The sequence below is a fragment of the Oncorhynchus masou genome, chromosome 33 (genome assembly GCF_036934945.1).
Source record: "Oncorhynchus masou masou isolate Uvic2021 chromosome 33, UVic_Omas_1.1, whole genome shotgun sequence".
NCBI lineage: Eukaryota > Metazoa > Chordata > Actinopteri > Salmoniformes > Salmonidae > Oncorhynchus > Oncorhynchus masou.
Window position 1 is genome coordinate 4,909,998 of NC_088244.1, and position 19,463 is coordinate 4,929,460.

Here is a 19,463-nt window from a genome sequence, read left to right on the forward strand (position 1 = left end):
GCCAGAGCTGTTATGATAATCGCCTGAAGTGTCCCTCTGCTCTGGGATAAATAGTAGTGTCCCTCTGCTCTGGGATAAATAGAAGTGTCCCTCTGCTCTGGGATAAATAGAAGTGTCCCTCTGCTCTGGGATAAATAGTAGTGTCCCTCTGCTCTGGGATAAATAGTAGTGTCCCTCTGCTCTGGGATAAATAGTAGTGTCCCTCTGCTCTGGGATAAATAGTAGTGTCCCTCTGCTCTGGGATAAATAGAAGTGTCCCTCTGCTCTGGGATAAATAGTAGTGTCCCTCTGCTCTGGGATAAATAGTAGTGTCCCTCTGCTCTGGGATAAATAGTAGTGTCCCTCTGCTCTGGGATAAATAGAAGTGTCCCTCTGCTCTGGGATAAATAGTAGTGTCCCTCTGCTCTGGGATAAATAGAAGTGTCCCTCTGCTCTGGGATAAATAGTAGTGTCCCTCTGCTCTGGGATAAATAGAAGTGTCCCTCTGCTCTGGGATAAATAGTAGTGTCCCTCTGCTCTGGGATAAGCAGAAGTGTCCCTCTGCTCTGGGATAAATAGTAGTGTCCCTCTGCTCTGGGATAAGCAGAAGTGTCCCTCTCCTCTGGGATAAGCAGAAGTGTCCCTCTCCTCTGGGATAAATATAATTGTCCCTCTGCTCTGGGATAAATAGAATTGTCCCTCTGCTCTGGGATAAATAGAAGTGTCCCTCTGCTCTGGGATAAATAGAAGTGTCCCTCTGCTCTGGGATAAATAGATGATCAGCAAGAGCTTGAGAACAGCAGGACATACATTATAATGACCAGTGGTCACCATGGAGATTAAAGGGTCAGGAAGTTCGACAATGTCCTCTGGTCTGATGAAACAAAAATAGAACTGTTTTAACCATAATGACCATCGTTATGGTTGGAGGAAAAAGGGGGAGGCTTGCAAGCCGAAGAACACCATCCCAACCGTGAAGCATGGGGGTGGCAGCATCATGTTGTGGGGGGTGCTTTGCTGCAGGAGGGACTGGTGCACTTCACAACATAGATGACATCATGAGGTGAGAAAATTATGTGGATATATTGAAGCAACATCTCAAGACATCAGTCAGGAAGCCGCAATGGGTCTTCCAAATGGACAATGACACCAAGCATACTTTAAAAGTTGTGGCAAAATGGCTTAAGGAGAACAAAGTCAAGGTATTGGAATGGCCATCACAAAGCCCTGACCTCAATCCTATAGAAACTTTGTGGGCAGAACTGAAAAAGCGTGTGCGAGCAAGGAGGCCTACAAACCTGACTCAGTTACACCAGCTTTGTCAGGAGGAATGGGCCAAAATTCACCCAACTTATTGTGGAAAGCTTGTGGAAGGCTACCTGAAACGTTTGACCCAAGTTAAACAATGTAAAGGCAATGCTACCAAATACTAATTGAGTGTATGTAAACTTCTGACCCACTGGGAATGTGATTTAAGAAATAAAAACCGAAAGAAATCATTGTCTCTACTATTATTCTGACATTTCACATTCTTAAATTAAAGTGGTGATCCTAGCTGACCTAAAACAGGGAATATTTACTGGGATTAAATGTCAGGATTTGTGAAAAACGGAGTTGAAATGCATTTGGCTAAGGTGTATGTAAACTTCCGACTTGAACTGTAGCTACTAGCCTCTACGCTGCCACACTCTCAGCAGACTGCTGGGCGTGAGGTAAGAGGGAGACAGGGGTATGAGGTAGAATAGAAGACTGAGGACGAGGCTCTGTATCCTCAATACCTCTTTTAGACCACGGACAGACAACAGCATCCTTTTCACATTGCTATTCATAGCAAGAATGTTTTCAGACCATATTTCAGTGTGTGTGTCTCTGTGCCCGAGCGGTACACCACCAGATTTACGAGGATGTGATTTGGGATGAAATCTAGTCAGTCCTCCCATCGTTGAGGAGTAGGGATATAGAATTAATTCAAGCAGCCAGTGGAGCTGTCGCTCTAAGCTCTCTCGGTTGTTTCCTTGTGTCTTGTGGGGAGGTGAGAGCCTCAGAGCTGAACAACAACAGGCACCAGCAGCTGTCACATGATCACGACTGACAACCTGGGGATTAGAGGGGAATTCTGAGGAACCTGTTTTCACAGAGGACGGGGCGTCATTTCCAGCCCGGTGAATCCAGACTGAACTCTCCCTCAAGAGAATGTAGCCCAGGGAATCCAGACTGAACGTTACTCTGGAGATAATGTAGCCTGGTGAATTACAAAAATTGATAGCATTCAATCTGGATTCACCAGGCTACATTATCTCCAGAGTAACAATCAGTCTGGATTCCCCGGGCTACATTATCTCCAGGCTACATTATCTCCAGGCTACATTATCTCCAGAGTAACGTTCAGTCTGGGATTCCCCGGGCTACATTATCTCCAGAGTAACGTTCAGTCGGATTCACCAGGCTACATTATCTCCAGAGTAACGTTCAGTCTGGATTCCCCGGGCTACATTATCTCCAGAGTAACGTTCAGTCTGGATTCCCCGGGCTACATTATCTCCAGAGTAACGTTCAGTCTGGGATTCCCCGGGCCACATTATCTCCAGAGTAACGTTCAGTCTGGATTCCCCGGGCTACATTATCTCCAGAGTAACGTTCAGTCTGGGATTCCCCGGGCCACATTATCTCCAGAGTAACGTTCAGTCTGGGATTCCCCGGGCCACATTATCTCCAGGCTACATTATCTCCAGAGTAACAATCAGTCTGGATTCCCCGGGCTACATTATCTCCAGGCTACATTATCTCCAGGCTACATTATCTCCAGAGTTACGTTCAGTCTGGGATTCCCCGGGCTACATTATCTCCAGAGTAACGTTCAGTCTGGGATTCCCCGGGCTACATTATCTCCAGAGTAACGTTCAGTCGGCACTAGAGGAATAATAGCTTCTCTAAATGACAGCTGCTGTCGTTGAAGCGTGCCTGCTGCCAGATTGCATGTGTATCCAATAATGACAAAGAAAACATTTTCTAGCATACATTACCAACAGGAAACGTCTAAATTAAAACCAATAACAAAGGTTTTGTGGTGTAACTTAGTCATTTATTTTAATTCCACAAATTTTTGAAAAAAAAAACAAAAATACAAAATACTCAAATGGAGAGAGAACAGGAATCACAACTTTTCGTATTTCTACTTTTTGTTTACATTGTCGTGTCGTCATCCCCATGGCAACTACTAATATATACAATAAGCTTCAAGATACCAGTTTTATATATAAATTCTGCTATTTCCGCTTTGAAAGAGAAGCTAAACAATTGACAACACTAAACATCCAAGGGTTTGGAAGAGAGGGAGGAGGATGGACTAAAAGGCTGGAGGAGGAGAGGAAGAGGAGGAGGATGGACTAAGGTTGGAGGAGGAGAGGAAGAGAGGGAGGAGAGGGGTGGACTAAAAGGCTGGAGCAGGAGAGGAAGAGAGGGAGGAGGAGGAGGAGAGGGATGGACTAAAAGGTTAGAGGAGGAGAGGAATAGAGGGAGGAGGAGAAGGATGAAGGGGAGAGGAGTAGAAGACCAGAGTGATGGAGCATGGAAGACAAACAGACAGACAGAGGTCATGAATGGGACCAGAGAGGAGTAGAAGGAGCTAACACAGGAGAGGAGGGGGTTGACAGGATATTACATCTTTACTGTCTAGTGTCTGGACCCCCACCTCCCATGTAGCTAGGCCCGTTAGTGTCTGGTTCCAGCCCTGGACCCCCACCTCCCATGTAGCTAGGCCCGTTAGTGTCTGGTTCCAGCCCTGGACCCCCACCTCCCATGTAGCTAGGCCCGTTAGTGTCTGGTTCCAGCCCTGGACCCCCACCTCCCATGTAGCTAGGCCCGTTAGTGTCTGGACCCCCACCTCCCATGTAGCTAGGCCCGTTAGTGTCTGGACCCCCACCTCCCATGTAGCTAGGCCCGTTAGTGTCTGGACCCCCACCTCCCATGTAGCTAGGCCCGTTAGTGTCTGGACCCCCACCTCCCATGTAGCTAGGCCCGTTAGTGTCTGGACCCCCACCTCCCATGTAGCTAGGCCCGTTAGTGTCTGGACCCCCACCTCCCATGTAGCTAGGCCCGTTAGTGTCTGGACCCCCACCTCCCATGTAGCTAGGCCCGTTAGTGTCTGGACCCCCACCTCCCATGTAGCTAGGCCCGTTAGTGTCTGGACCCCCACCTCCCATGTAGCTAGGCCCGTTAGTGTCTGGTTCCAGCCCTGGACCCCCACCTCCCATGTAGCTAGGCCTGTTAGTGTCTGGACCCCCACCTCCCATGTAGCTAGGCCCGTTAGTGTCACAGTGAATATGGCAGCACAGCACACTGCTCTGGAGGACGATCTAATCGGAGGTTTCCAACTGTAGCAGTCAGATACACTTGACCAGGTAGAGGGAGGAAAATACTAACCATAACCACCACCTTTGGTTACCTCTAGCAACTCACCCACAGTCAGAACACATTTAACAAGCCTCACGTAGTTTAGATACACTTTTTTGTCAACGATAATTTAAAACATTAGAAAAGAAAAGGTAAAACCCGGGTTAAATATCTGCCTAATCTTAAAAAATAAAAAATAAATAAACCTTTTGTTGTGTCAACACTGAAGTCGAGTGTCAAAACCAATGAAAAGCGCTGAAGGATTTAATACGGTCTTCTTTTGAGTGCTTTAGATGGTGTCTGCATCAGGGGCCTGTAAACTACAGGACAGGACAGGACAGGGTAGGACAGGACAGGGTAGGACAGGGTAGGGTAGGACAGGACAGGGTAGGACAGGGTAGGGTAGGACAGGACAGGGTAGGACAGGACAGGGTAGGACAGGGTAGGGTAGGACAGGACAGGGTAGGACAGGGTAGGGTAGGACAGGACAGGGTAGGACAGGACAGGGTAGGACAGGGTAGGGTAGGACAGGACAGGGTAGGACAGGACAGGGTAGGACAGGGTAGGGTAGGACAGGACAGGGTAGGACAGGACAGGACAGGGTAGGACAGGACAGGGTAGGACAGGGTAGGGTAGGACAGGGTAGGGTAGGACAGGACAGGGTAGGACAGGACAGGGTAGGACAGGACAGGGTAGGACAGGGTAGGACAGGACAGGGTAGGACAGGGTAGGACAGGACAGGGTAGGACAGGACAGGGTAGGACAGGGTAGGGTAGGACAGGACAGGGTAGGACAGGACAGGGTAGGACAGGGTAGGGTAGGACAGGACAGGGTAGGACAGGACAGGGTAGGACAGGGTAGGGTAGGACAGGACAGGGTAGGACAGGACAGGGTAGGACAGGACAGGGTAGGACAGGGTAGGGTAGGACAGGACAGGGTAGGACAGGACAGGGTAGGACAGGGTAGGGTAGGACAGGACAGGGTAGGACAGGACAGGGTAGGACAGGGTAGGGTAGGACAGGACAGGGTAGGACAGGACAGGACAGGACAGGGTAGGACAGGACAGGGTAGGACAGGGTAGGGTAGGACAGGACAGGGTAGGACAGGACAGGGTAGGACAGGACAGGGTAGGACAGGGTAGGACAGGACAGGGTAGGACAGGGTAGGACAGGACAGGGTAGGACAGGACAGGGTAGGACAGGGTAGGGTAGGACAGGACAGGGTAGGACAGGACAGGACAGGACAGGGTAGGACAGGACAGGGTAGGACAGGGTAGGGTAGGACAGGACAGGGTAGGACAGGACAGGGTAGGACAGGGTAGGGTAGGACAGGACAGGGTAGGACAGGACAGGACAGGGTAGGACAGGACAGGGTAGGACAGGACAGGGTAGGACAGGGCAGGAGAGGACAGGGCAGGGTAGGACAGGGTAGGACAGGACAGGGTAGGACAGGGTAGGACAGGGTAGGACAGGGCAGGGCAGGGTAGGACAGGGCAGGGTAGGACAGGGCAGGACAGGGTAGGACAGGGCAGGGTAGGACAGGACAGGGTAGGACAGGGTAGGGTAGGACAGGACAGGGTAGGACAGGACAGGACAGGACAGGGTAGGACAGGACAGGGTAGGACAGGACAGGGTAGGACAGGGCAGGAGAGGACAGGGCAGGGTAGGACAGGGTAGGACAGGACAGGGTAGGACAGGGTAGGACAGGGTAGGACAGGGCAGGGCAGGGTAGGACAGGGCAGGGTAGGACAGGGCAGGACAGGGTAGGACAGGGCAGGGCAGGGTAGGACAGGGCAGGACAGGGTAGGGCAGGACAGGGTAGGACAGGACAGGGTAGGACAGGGTAGGGCTGGGCAGGACAGGGTAGGGCAGGACAGGGTAGGGCAGGACAGGGTAGGTCAGGACAGGGTAGGACAGGACAGGGCAGGACAGGACAGGGTAGGGCAGGAAAGGGCAGGACAGGGTAGGACAGGACAGGGTAGGGCAGGACAGGGTAGGGCAGGACAGGGTAGGGCAGGACAGGGTAGGTCAGGACAGGGTAGGTCAGGACAGGGTAGGTCAGGACAGGACAGGGTAGGACAGGGCAGGAAAGGGCAGGACAGGACAGGGTAGGACAGGACAGGGTAGGGCAGGACAGGGTAGGGCAGGACAGGGTAGGACAGGACAGGGTAGGACAGGACAGGGTAGGGCAGGACAGGGTAGGGCGGAACAGGGTAGGGCAGGACAGGGTAGGGCAGGACAGGGTAGGACAGGGCAGGACAGGGTAGGGCAGGACAGGGTAGGGCAGGACAGGGTAGGACAGGGTAGGGCAGGACAGGGTAGGTCAGGACAGGGTAGGGCAGGACAGGGTAGGACAGGGTAGGGTAGGACAGGGTAGGGCAGGAGAGGACAGGGTGGGCAGAGTAGGGCAGGACAGGGTAGGGCAGGATAGGACAGGGCAGGACAGGGTAGGGCAGGGCAGGGCAGGGTAGGGCAGGAAAGTGCAGGACAGGGCAGGGCAGGGTAGGGCAGGAGAGGACAGGGCAGGACAGGGCAGGAAAGGGCAGGGCAGGAGAGGACAGGGCAGGACAGGAAAGGGCAGGAGAGGACAGGACAGGACAGGGTAGGGCAGGAAAGGGCAGGACAGGGCAGGAAAGGGCAGGACAGGGCAGGAAAGGGCAGGGCAGGAGAGGACAGGGCAGGACAGGAAAGGGCAGGACAGGGTAGGGCAGGAGAGGACAGGACAGGGCAGGACAGGGTAGGGCAGGAAAGGGCAGGACAGGGCAGGAAAGGGCAGGACAGGGCAGGAAAGGGCAGGACAGGGCAGGAAAGGGCAGGGCAGGAAAGGGCAGGGCAGGACAGGGCAGGACAGGAAAGGGCAGGGCAGGAAAGGGCAGGGCAGGAAAGGGCAGGGCAGGAAAGGGCAGGGCAGGAAAGGGCAGGGCAGGAAAGGGCAGGGCAGGACAGGGCAGGGCAGGGCAGGAAAGGGCAGGAAAGGGCAGGACAGGGCAGGAGAGTATGCTGATCCATAGATGACTCAGTGACTCCTCTTCCAAGTGTGTCAAATCATTACCTCAACAACACAGTGAGTTCAGGCATTCTGTTAGCCAATAAGGTGGTCGTTAAGGGGTGTATAATGATAGGTGTCTGGGACTATATCGCTCTCTCTAAGGTATATCAGGTCTGAGACCACCGTCTGCCCCCCCCCCCCGTTAAAACATGTAATAATGCTTCAGAACACAATAACATATTGGAGGTTTATAAATGACTTGGTTCCGAGTCCACACCTAGTAACAATAATAACACTTATATGTATATATATATATGTATGTGTATATATATATATATAGATATACTATTTACAGACTCAATAACGTCACGCTGCAGCTTTTCGTAAAAACGGTGAAAACCTCCAACAATGTATTAAAATAATATACGACTTTGTTCTGAATCTTTCCGCGGCTATAATGTCTGGAACGATGCTCTTATACTGGTCTTCGTCTTCTCCGTCGACGAGCAACAGTGACAAAGTGTCTTGCATTTCTACCACCTACGAAACACGTTGTGGAAGCTTTTACAGTAGTTTTCATGCAGTCTCGAGGTCGTTGTCACTACTTGAAGGCTATAGTTACACCAAACAAAGTCTTTCTTAATGTTTTTGTGGGGGGGTAAAAAGAAAAAAAAGCCCCCCCCCCCCCCAACCAGACAGGGAAAGAAAACAGACGATAGAACAACTCTCCTCTCCTTCTTCACCTTCCGTTGTTTTTTGGAGAATTGTATTTTGGAGGAGCAGAGGTTGTGTTCCTTTGATTGACTGACTGTTCTGTAACTACTTCCTGTGTCCTAGGCAACTTCCTGCGTGTCTCCGCGTCCCCCATTGGTCAGTTACAGTTGCTTGTCGCTTTCCTTCTTCAGGCGGCTAAAAACACAAAACACACAAACAACAACAACAACAAAAAAACCACGTTAACGTCGCCACTCTTATTTAACTTCACTTGTCCCAAGTTTAGAAATGAAACAAAAACACCCAAGGTTTATATGCACACTGATATTGTCACAGGCGCTATTGTATTACAAGACGATCACAAGCTGGAGAACCTGGAACAAAACCAGGCTGCAAATCGTTGTACAAGCGTGCATTTAAACATTTCATCACTGCAGTATAATTGCTAAGAAACATGTCTATAATTTGCCCAATGCAATCTTAAAAAATGTTAATAGACTTGCTCCACAACCCATATAAAACAGTGACTACATTCAGTCTATATATATATATATATAGACCCTATGGGGTCACATTCTCTGAAAATGCAAAGTGCGGAGTTAGTTCTTAAGGTAAAACATCACTTGCCATCAGGTTTTTCTGTAAAAGGAGTCCATTTCTGGAACTCGAGATCACTTGAAACGTCTGCATGATCTTACAGAAATCACACAAATGAGAATCTTTTTAAATTAGCAACAAGAATTTATAACCACAGGTGAACCATATTATGTTATGTTTAATATTTGTTTTGTAATTTAATGAAATTATTCTTATTTTTAATCTCATCTAAGGACCGATGCTGTCTTGACCACCTCTGTCAATGTGTTTGTAATGAATGTGTGCGTGTGTGGTTAAGTGTTTTCAAACGTGTCTGTGTATTTCCGTAGGTGTCGTTCAGTAGGCGTGTCGTTCAGTAGGCGTGTCGTTCAGTAGGCGAGTCGTTCAGTAGGCGAGTCGTTCAGTAGGTGCGTCGTTCAGAAGGTGTGTCGTTCAGAAGGTGACTCGTTCAGTAGGTGCGTCGCTCAGTAGGTGCGTCGTTCAGAAGGTGTGTCGTTCAGAAGGTGACTCGTTCAGTAGGTGTGTCGTTCAGTAGGCGTGTCGTTCAGTAGGTGTGTCGCTCAGTAGGTGCGTCGTTCAGAAGGTGTGTCGTTCAGTAGGTGTGTCGTTCAGTAGGCGTGTCGTTCAGTAGGCGTGTCGTTCAGTAGGCGTGTCGTTCAGTAGGCGTGTCGTTCAGAAGGCGTGTCGTTCAGTAGGCGTGTCGTTCAGAATGTGTGTCGTTCAATAGGCGTGTCGTTCAGTAGGCGTGTCGTTCAGTAGGCGTGTCGTTCAGTAGGCGTGTCGTTCAGTAGGTGTGTCGTTCAGTAGGTGTGTCGTTCAGTAGGTGTGTCGTTCAGAATGTGTGTCGTTCAATAGGTGTGTCGTTCAATAGGTGTGTCGTTCAGTAGGTGTGTCGTTCAGAAGGTGTGTCGTTCAGTAGGTGTGTCGTTCAGTAGGTGTGTCGTTCAGTAGGTGTGTGGTTCAGTAGGTGTGTCGTTCAGAAGGTGTGTCGTTCAGAAGGTGTGTCGTTCAGTAGGTGTGTCGTTCAGTAGGCGTGTCGTTCAGTAGGCGTGTCGTTCAGTAGGCGTGTCGTTCAGTAGGCGTGTCGTTCAGAAGGCGTGTCGTTCAGTAGGTGTGTCGTTCAGAATGTGTGTCGTTCAATAGGCGTGTCGTTCAGTAGGCGTGTCGTTCAGTAGGCGTGTCGTTCAGTAGGCGTGTCGCTCAGTAGGCGTGTCGCTCAGTAGGTGCGTCGTTCAGTAGGTGCGTCGTTCAGAAGGTGTGTCGTTCAGTAGGTGTGTCGCTCAGTAGGTGTGTCGCTCAGTAGGTGTGTCGTTCAGTAGGTGTGTCGTTCAGTAGGTGTGTCGTTCAGTAGGTGTGTCGTTCAGTAGGCGTGTCGTTCAGTAGGTGTGTCGTTCAGTAGGTGTGTCGTTCAGTAGGTGTGTCGTTCAGTAGGTGCGTCGTTCAGTAGGTGTGTCGTTCAGTAGGTGTGTCGCTCAGTAGGTGTGTCGTTCAGTAGGTGTGTCGTTCAGAAGGTGTATCGTTCAGAAGGTGACTCGTTCAGTAGGTGTGTCGTTCAGTAGGTGTGTCGTTCAGTAGGTGTGTCGTTCAGAAGGTGTATCGTTCAGAAGGTGACTCGTTCAGTAGGTGTGTCGCTCAGTAGGTGTGTCGTTCAGTAGGTGTGTCGTTCAGAAGGTGTGTCGCTCAGTAGGTGTGTCGCTCAGTAGGTGTGTCGTTCAGTAGGTGTGTCGTTCAGAAGGTGTGTCGTTCAGTAGGTGTGTCGCTCAGTAGGTGTGTCGTTCAGAAGGTGTCTCCGTGTCTCTCTGACCTGTAATAGTCCTCTTGGCCAGGTAGTGGGCCACCGTGCATGTGGTGATGTCCATGCAGCCACTGCTGTTCCATAGCTAGCCGCTGCAGCTCTGCAGACTGGGCATGCATGGCCTGGAGCTGGTGGGCTGCGGACATCTGGGGAGGAAGGTCCCGGGGGTACGGAGTACCTGGAGAGAGGAACGCACAACAGGATCAGGACAACGGGCTTGACGACGAATAGAGATCCCACTGTGGTAGAGAAATCCCTTGTCACTCTATAGCATTGACCCAGAACCTGCTCTGGCTCGGATATTTTCTTTTGGCATTGCCCTTTTCCAGCAACTATGATTTGTGTGACCAAGCCAGCTCAGTACGGCTCGGCTCAGAACGGCTCGGCCCAGCTTGGCTCGGCTCAGTACGGCTCGGCCCAGCTTGGCTCGGCCCAGTACGGCTCGGCACGGCTCGCCTCAGTACGGCTCGGCCCAGTACGGCTCGGCCCAGTACGGCTCGGCTCAGTACGGCTCGGCCCAGTACGGCTCGGCCCAGTACGGCTCGGCTCGGCCCAGTACGGCTCGGCCCAGTGCGGCTCGGCCCAGTGCGGCTCGGCCCAGTGCGGCTCGGCCCAGTGCGGCTCGGCCCAGTGCGGCTCGGCCCAGTACGGCTCGGCCCAGTACGGCTCGGCTCGGCCCAGTACGGCTCGGCTCGGCCCAGTACGGCTCGGCCCAGTGCGGCTCGGCCCAGTGCGGCTCGGCTCAGTGCGGCTCGGCCCAGTACGGCTCGGCCCAGTACGGCTCGGCTCAGTACGGCTCGGCCCAGTACGGCTCGGCTCAGTACGGCTCGGCTCAGTACGGCTCGGCTCAGCTTGGCACGGCTCGGCTCAGTACGGCTCGGCTCAGTACGGCTCGGCCCAGTACGGCTCGGCTCAGTACGGCTCGGCTCGGCCCAGTACGGCTCGGCTCAGTACGGCTCGGCTCGGCCCAGTACGGCTCGGCTCAGTACGGCTCGGCTCAGCTTGGCTCGCCTCAGTATGGCTCGCCTCAGTACGGCTCGGCACGACTCAGAACGGCTCAGCTCAGTACAGCTCGGCTCGGCCCAGTACGGCTCGGCCCAGTACGGCTCGGCAGTGTCTGATATTGACATGTTGTTGGTTGACGTTACCGAAGACGGGGTGTCGCAGCATCTCATGTTCATGTGGGTTCTGTCCCAGGAGGGAGTTGGGGATTGCGCCGTGCGGGTAAGGGAAGCGGGCGAGGTGGGGGCCTCCTGCCAGGGGGTCTACGAGGGGGTGCCCCCCCGAACCAGGAGGGCACACAAGACATTCACCACCGCCTGCACAGAGTCAAAACAATCACATGGTCAGTGTACACTTAAAATACATCAGAATGATCAATTATTCTAAATGTCATCATAAACATGTTCCGGGTAAATCCGTTTAGAACAGATTATAATTGGTCACTGTATGCTACAGCCGTTTGATTGGATTAGAAGACTTGTACCAGAGTTAGTGCCATCAAGGCTGCTAATATAGTAATCGACTAGCTACGGTTAACAAGTTATTCTCAAGACAACTGCAGTATTTGCATCCAGTGTTTAGAGTATTGTTTGATGGGAATAGCGTGACCTTGGTGCAGGGAGTCCTGCTGGTGAAGGTGCAGGTGTGAGTGGATGTGGGAGTGCTGGTGGTGATGAGGCGTGATGTTGAACATCTGAAGCCTGGCGATAGGGTCGTTGGCCACCGCCGCCATCCTCTCGGCGTGCAGCCTCTCCGCCGCCAGCCGCTCCGGGTAGCTCATGTCTGGTCTGAGCTGGGGTCCCGCGGCCAACGCCAAACGCTCCCTCTCCAGGGGGTTGAGACCTGGGTGGAAGGAGGCGAAGGGGTGTGGTCCCGCCATGGATGGTAAGGAGATGGCCCCGTGTCGGGCGAAGTGCTCCATGGGGTTCGCCGAGGGGTGCATGCCTTCTAGCTCCGGGGGTTTGTGTTCGAACCCAGGCTTCATCCTCTCTCTCAGCTCCCTCTCCCTCATCTCTCTCTCCCTCATCTCCCGCTCTCGCAGCTCGCGCTCCCGCATGCCCGGGTCGGCGTTGTAGAGGCCAGGCATGTGATAGGCCATCAGGGGGTCGTTGGGGTTGAGGGAGACGAAGAAGGGGTGGTTCCTATTGGTCGGGGACATGACGTGGGGGCGGGCGTACTCGCTGAGGGTGCGAAGGGCGGGCGTGTCGGGCCCGATGTAGGGGGGCACAGCGGCGATGGAGGTGGGGGGGCCGTCGAAGGGAGGACGCATGTGGACGGAGCCACCCATTTGGGGGTCACCCATACGACCGTCATGACACGAACTGGAGGCTTTCTGGAACAGAGAGAGATATGTGAAGAGGTTACAACACATTATAAAGAGGGTATAACAAGCTGTAAGAAAGATTTGGATGTAAGATGGTTGTAACAGGTTATAATAGGTTGAAAACACTATCAGGTTATAACTCCTTACAACCTATTATAATCTCAAAACATTTCCAACCTTTTATAACCACCTTATAACCTATTATAACCTTTAAGAAGGTTGTAACATGTTATAAGTAGCTTATAATAGGTTATAATAGGTTGGAAAAGGTTATAAGAGGTTTGAGGTTATGAAAGGTTATAAACGTTATAAGGATGTTATTATAGGTTTAAGGTGGTAATAAAAGGTTATAGGTTTTAGAGGTTATAACAGGTTGTAACAGGTCATAAGGAGGTTATAACAGGTTGAAACAAGGTGGTAATAATATGTTGTAACAGGTTATGAGGTTTTAACAGGTGATAACAGGTTATAAGGAGGTTATAACAGGTTATAAGGTTGTAATAGGTTATAAGGAGGTTATAACAGGTTATAACGAGGTTATAAGGAGGTTATAACAGGTTGTACCAGGTTATAAGGTGGTTATAATAGGTTGTAAGGAGGTTATAACAGGTTGTAAGGTTGTAATAGGTTATGAGGTTATAATAGGTTGTAAGGAGGTTATAACAGGTTGTATGGAGGTTATAACAGGTTGTAACAGGTTATAGGGAGGTTATAATAGGTTGTAAGGAGGTTATAACAGGTTGTAAGGAGGTTATAACAGGTTGTAAGGAGGTTATAACAGGTTGTAACAGGTTGTAAGGAGGTTATAATAGGTTGTAAGGAGGTTATAACAGGTTGTAAGGAGGTTATAACAGGTTGTAAGGAGGTTATAACAGGTTGTAAGGAGGTTATAACAGGTTGTAACAGGTTGTAAGGAGGTTATAACAGGTTGTAAGGAGGTTATAACAGGTTGTACCAGGTTATAAGGTGGTTATAATAGGTTGTAAGGAGGTTATAACAGGTTGTAAGGTTGTAATAGGTTATGAGGTTATAATAGGTTGTAAGGAGGTTATAACAGGTTGTATGGAGGTTATAACAGGTTGTAACAGGTTATAGGGAGGTTATAATAGGTTGTAAGGAGGTTATAACAGGTTGTAAGGAGGTTATAACAGGTTGTAACAGGTTGTAAGGAGGTTATAACAGGTTGTAAGGAGGTTATAACAGGTTGTAACAAGTTATAAGGAGGTTATAATAGGTTGTAAGGAGGTTATAACAGGTTATAAGGAGGTTATAACAGGTTGTAACAAGTTATAAGGAGGTTGTAACAGGTTATAAGGTGGTTATAATAGGTTGTAAGTGAGCAGTTAGACAAATACTCATAAAGGATGTTTTAGAACAGAATGTAAAGTTAAAGGGAAATTTCAAAACCAGCACCACGGCAACAACAACAGTTGTGAAAAAAAGGTGTTTCTATGTTTTCTAGTGAGGAAGATAAGTGTTCGTGCATCGTGATTTTAACCAATGAGGAGGCATTGTCCACTAATTGATTGATGTCATTGGAAAAACGTATCTTCCTCCATCTTTTTTTTTTTTACTACAAAACATAGAAACTCTCAAATTTTACAACTGTTGATGTTGGATATGAAGACAAATTTACACCAAACACTCACCGCAGCTCTCTCCTGTTCCTTCTCTCTTTCCCGTTCTCTCTCTCGTTCCTTCTCCCTCTCCTTCTCCTCCCGGGCTTTCTGCTCGGCCTCCCTCTTGACCCGCTCCAGCGCCTCTTCTCTCTTCTTGGCCAGTTTAGAAGCAGCCAGAGGAGTAAAGTAGAAGTCTGTTCTAGCACACGTGTTGTACCCACGGTCCAGGTGCTTGTAGAACCTATTGACAAACAATGGAAAACATGTTCATATACAGTAAAGACGTACAGTTTGGCTGACAGTACTTCATGGATATATATAATGTACACCGCATTCGGAAAGCATTCAGACCCCGACTTTTCCCACATTTTGTTACATTACAGCATTAGCTCTAAAATTGCTGTAATTGTTTTCTCATTCGACACACAATACCCCATAACCACAAAGCGAAAACAGGTTAAGAAATACTGCAAATGTATTAAAAATAAACTGAACTATCACTTATACATAAGTATTCGGACCCTTTACTCAGTACTTTGTTGAAGCACCTGTGGCAGCGATTACAGCCTCAAGTCTTCCTGGGTATGACGCTACAAGCTAGTTACATCTGTATTTGGGGAGTTTCTCCCATTCTTCTCTGCAGATCTTCTCAAGATCCTCTGTCAGGTTGGATGGGGAGTGACGCTGCACAGCTATTTTCAGGTCTCTCCAGAGATGTTCGATAGGGTTCAAGTCCGGGCTCTGGCTGGGCCACTCAAAGACATTGTCTTGGCTATGTGCTGAGGGTCGTTGTCCTGTTGGAAGGTGAACCTTCGGCCCAATCTAAGGTCCTGAGCGCTGTGAAGCAGGTTTTCATCAAGGATCTCTCTGTACTTTGCTCTGTTCATCTTTCCCTTGATCCTGACTACTCTCCCAGTCCCTGCTGCTGAGAAACAACTCATGGTTTGAGAGTCCTTTAGGTGCCTTTTGGCAAACTCCAAGCAAGCTGTCATGTGCTTTTTACTGAGGAGTTGATTCCTTCTGGCTACTCTACCATAAAGACCCATTTGGTTGAATGCTGCAGAGATGGTTGTCCTTCTGGAAGGTTCTCATCTCCACAGAGGAACTCCGGAGCTCTGTCGGAGTGACCATCCGGTTCTTGGTCACCTCCCTGACCAAGGCCCTCCTTCCCCGATTGCTCAATTTTGCTAGGCAACCAGCTCTAGGAAGAGTCTTGGTGGTTCCAAACTTCTTCATTTAAGAATTATGGAGGCCCCTGTTTTCTTCGGGACCTTCAATACTGCATAAATGTTTTGGTACCCTTCTCCAGATCTGTGCCTCAACACAATCCTGTCTCGGAGCTCTACGGACAATTCCCTCGACCTCATGGCTTGGTTTTTGCTCTGACATGCACTGTCAACTGTGGGACCTTATACAGACAGGTGTGTGCCTTTCCAAATCGTGTCCAATCAATTGAATTTACCACAGGTGGACTCCCATCAAGTTGAAAAAAATTATCAACCCTTTGCTATGAGACTTGAAATGTCAAGTCCCGTAGCAAAGTGTCTATTTTATTTTTAATACATTTCCAAAACAATTTAAAAACCCGGTTTTTGCTTTGTCATTATTGTGTGTTGATTTCAGGGGAAAAAATAATTTAATCCATTTTTAGAATTAAGGCTGTAACATAACATGTGGAAAAAGTCAAGGGGTCTGAATACTTTCTGAAGGCACCGTATAGTAAGGCTGTACAGTTTAGTACAGTTTAGCCAACAATACTTCATGGAAATATACACCAAATCAGGGGTGTCAAACATCCGGCACGTGGGCTGCCCTCTGAACCTCAGTGAAGACCAAATGCGGCCCGTGGTAAAATCAGTTTGACACCCCTGAGCAGCTTGCTAACATCACAGTTCTTATATGACTTGTATTCATGAATCATTAATATTCTTTGTGAAAAAACTTGTGTTTTGACAGAGTGTGTGTGTGTGTGTTCTGACAGTGTGTGTGTGTGTTTTGATAGTGTGTGTGTTTTGACAGAGTGTGTGTGTTTTGACAGAGTGTGTTTGTGTTCTAACAGTGTGTGTGTTCTGATAGTGTGTGTGTGTTTTGACAGAGTGTGTGTGTGTGTGTTTTGACAGAGTGTGTGTGTGTGTGTTTTGACAGTGTGTGTGTGTTTTGACAGTGTGTGTGTGTGTTCTGACTGTGTGTGTGTTTTGACAGTGTGTGTGTGTGTGTCAGGGCATACCGTGCTGATTGGCTGGCATGGCTGGGCGTGTTGACGATGGTAGGCTCGGGGGAGGGGCTCCGAGGAGGGGGCGGAGGGCTCTCGGGCTCCTCTGATTCGTCAAGAGGTTCCTCCTTGATGTGTACAGGCGGAACGGCAGGACCTGTGCAGGCGGAGCCGACCGGGGCGGTGATGGGCATGGAGAAGGAGGAGGGAGGCTGGAGGCCTGGTGGTAGAGACGAGGACGAGGGAGGGCAGCCAGCGGAGGAGGGGGGCAGGACAGGGTTGAAGGGGTGAGGAGGGAACGGGGGCTGTTGGGGTGTGTTGGGGTGGGAGGATTGCGATGGTCCGGAGAGAGGTAGAGGAGGGGGGTGCTGGTTGCCTCTCTCTCTCTGAAAGGGGGAGATTCTGGGACTGGGTGAGGACAGGGGGCTGGGCTGGTGGGGGCTGGAGCTGCTGGCCAGGGCCCTGAGGCATGAGCTGGAGGGGAGGAGGGTGGGCTGGGGGAGGGTGGTGGGTGGACAGGGAGGAGAGGGGTTTGAGGGCGGGCGGAGGGGGCAGGTTGGAGGGCATCTGGGGGAAGGGGGGCGCCGATAAATGTGGAGGGCCGTGTTTGTGAGACTGGGGGTCGCGGTTGGGCATGTGGGGAATGGGGGTGGTGGGAGGGGGCTTGATGTGGGGCATAGACATGGAGGGGGCATGGGGTAGGAGCTGCTCACGGGGCAGTTGATTGGACGATCCACCCTGGGACAACGATTGGCTGGGAGGCGTGTGGACCCTGTGGGGCGGCTGCTGCAATTGGCCGAGAGGCAGTGGGGAGGGCGGGACCTGAGACTGGGGGGGGAGGGAGTGGGGGTGGGGCAGGTGGGAGGGGCCAACCTGAAGTGGGTGGGGAATGGATGATGGGTGGGGCTGTGGGCCGTGGAGCGCGCTAGGTAGCGACTGGGGTCCTGGGGGTGGAGCCTGAGACATCCCCTGCAGCGGAGAATGAGGCGAGGGGGAGGGCCGCCTCTGGGGGTGGATGGACACCCCTGATTGGTTGAGAGAGAGGGGGCCGGCCTGTTGGGGCATGGGAGGCGGTAGCGGCAGTGGAAGGAAAGTGGGGGGTGCGGAGGGAGAGGACACCTGGGGGACCAGTGAGGGGGCTGTGGAGGACGTGGGAGGTAATGGAGGGGTGGTGGAGCGACCACCGGAGGTCCCTGGCTGACAGGACTGGATAACCGGAGGGTGCTGCGACTGCCCCTCCCTATCCCTCTCTCTCTCCCTCCTCTGCAGTAGGAGCAGCTGCTGCTGGGCGGAGGAGTCCGAGTCACTCTCCCCGTCTCGGGGGCTGGGGATGGAGGGCGAGGAGCTGCGGTTATCCTGGTCGATGTCTTTAGCGTCACTGCTACACTCCTCGTTGACGCTGTGCCCGTCGGAGCTCTCGCCCTCGCCCTCGCACTCTGACGGCGAGTCGGACCGACCCAGCTCCTGTGGAACAGGGAACGGAAAGACCGAAGTCGAGGACGTGAATGGTTGTGGTATACACATCTCATTAACAACGGAGGAACATTTTTTGAATATACACGAAGAGAAGAATAAGGCTTGGTATATTAGCACTATAATAACAGACCTCTAGGATCAGTTCTCCTCCAGGTCTTCCATACTACAAGCCCAGAGCTAGACAGACACTATTCCTCAACCCACAACACATCTAGGGAGCCAAACCAACAGAAACTCTCCGGTATGACACGTAGTAGCTAGGTCACCTGGGTCTTGGACTTTTTTGCGATTGTCCTGTTGTCCGTGTCCTCGGTGTCTGAGGCTCCTCCTTTCTCTCGTTGGCGTTTGGCACACTTCATAGGAGACTCCTCCTTGATCTTCTGAAGACAATCAATCAATCAATCAATAATGTCATACTTTTGCTGTCATTTCCAATCAGTCTTTCAGACAGATCCACCTGCTACTGAGGCTAATGAGAGGGAATGGCTGAGGACCTAAACACTCATGATCCTGCCCTGTGAGTGATCCTGCCCTGTGAGTGATCCTGCCCTGTGAGTGATCCCGCCCCGTGAGTGATCCCGCCCCGTGAGTGATCCCGCCCCGTGAGTGATCCCGCCCCGTGAGTGATCCCGCCCCGTGAGTGATCCCGCCCCGTGAGTGATCCCGCCCCGTGAGTGATCCCGCCCCGTGAGTGATCCCGCCCCGTGAGTGATCCCGCCCCGTGAGTGATCCCGCCCCGTGAGTGATCCTGCCCCGTGAGTGATCCTGCCCCGTGAGTGATCCTGCCCCGTGAGTGATCCTGCCCCGTGAGTGATCCCGCCCCGTGAGTGATCCCGCCCCGTGAGTGATCCCGCCCCGTGAGTGATCCTGCCCCGTGAGTGATCCTGCCCCAACACAGCTTCTGTGTGTGTGTGTGTGTGTGTGTGTGTGTGTGTGTGTGTGTGTACTCTACCTTGCTGGGTTTCTTCATGGGGTCTGTCTTGCTGTCAGTGCTGTCTGTGGAGGCTGCGGAGGGGGAGGTACGGCCACTAGACCGGAGGTCCTCATTGGTTGGAGACGCTCGTCCATCAGGGCTGGCTGTCTGCTTCTTCCGGCCACTACGGAGCGTCGACATCTGAAGACGAGAGAAGAAGAAGCGAGGTTTGTTTCCAAACATGTAAGTGCAGTGTACATTTAGAGCGAAGTTGCTTTAACAACTGGTGAGGACATTCGATAGGTCTTGCCAGGAAGCTAAACCTGAAGACGGATGCCGTGCCATTATTATTAACAAATAATAGTAAGGTGCTAGCTAGCATTAAACATATCTTATAAAAAACAATCAATCTTAACATAAATCACTAGTTAACTACACATGGTTGATGATAT

The 19,463-nt window shown here is 51.2% G+C and overlaps 1 protein-coding gene across 1 annotated transcript in view; it reads right to left on the reverse strand.

Annotated features, from left to right (window-relative positions):
- Nucleotides 1-3,039: 3,039 nt before the first annotated feature.
- The window catches only part of LOC135527707 (arginine-glutamic acid dipeptide repeats protein-like), a 259,138-nt gene continuing 242,714 nt past the window's right edge, over nt 3,040-19,463 (reverse strand). Inside the window, 9 exon segments of the mRNA XM_064956220.1 lie at nt 3,040-8,268; nt 10,475-10,643; nt 11,614-11,784; nt 12,077-12,800; nt 14,441-14,651; nt 16,638-17,002; nt 17,004-18,086; nt 18,365-18,478; nt 19,051-19,212. Coding sequence (XP_064812292.1) covers nt 8,235-8,268; nt 10,475-10,643; nt 11,614-11,784; nt 12,077-12,800; nt 14,441-14,651; nt 16,638-17,002; nt 17,004-18,086; nt 18,365-18,478; nt 19,051-19,212 — 3,033 coding nt within the window. The 3' untranslated portion in view covers nt 3,040-8,234.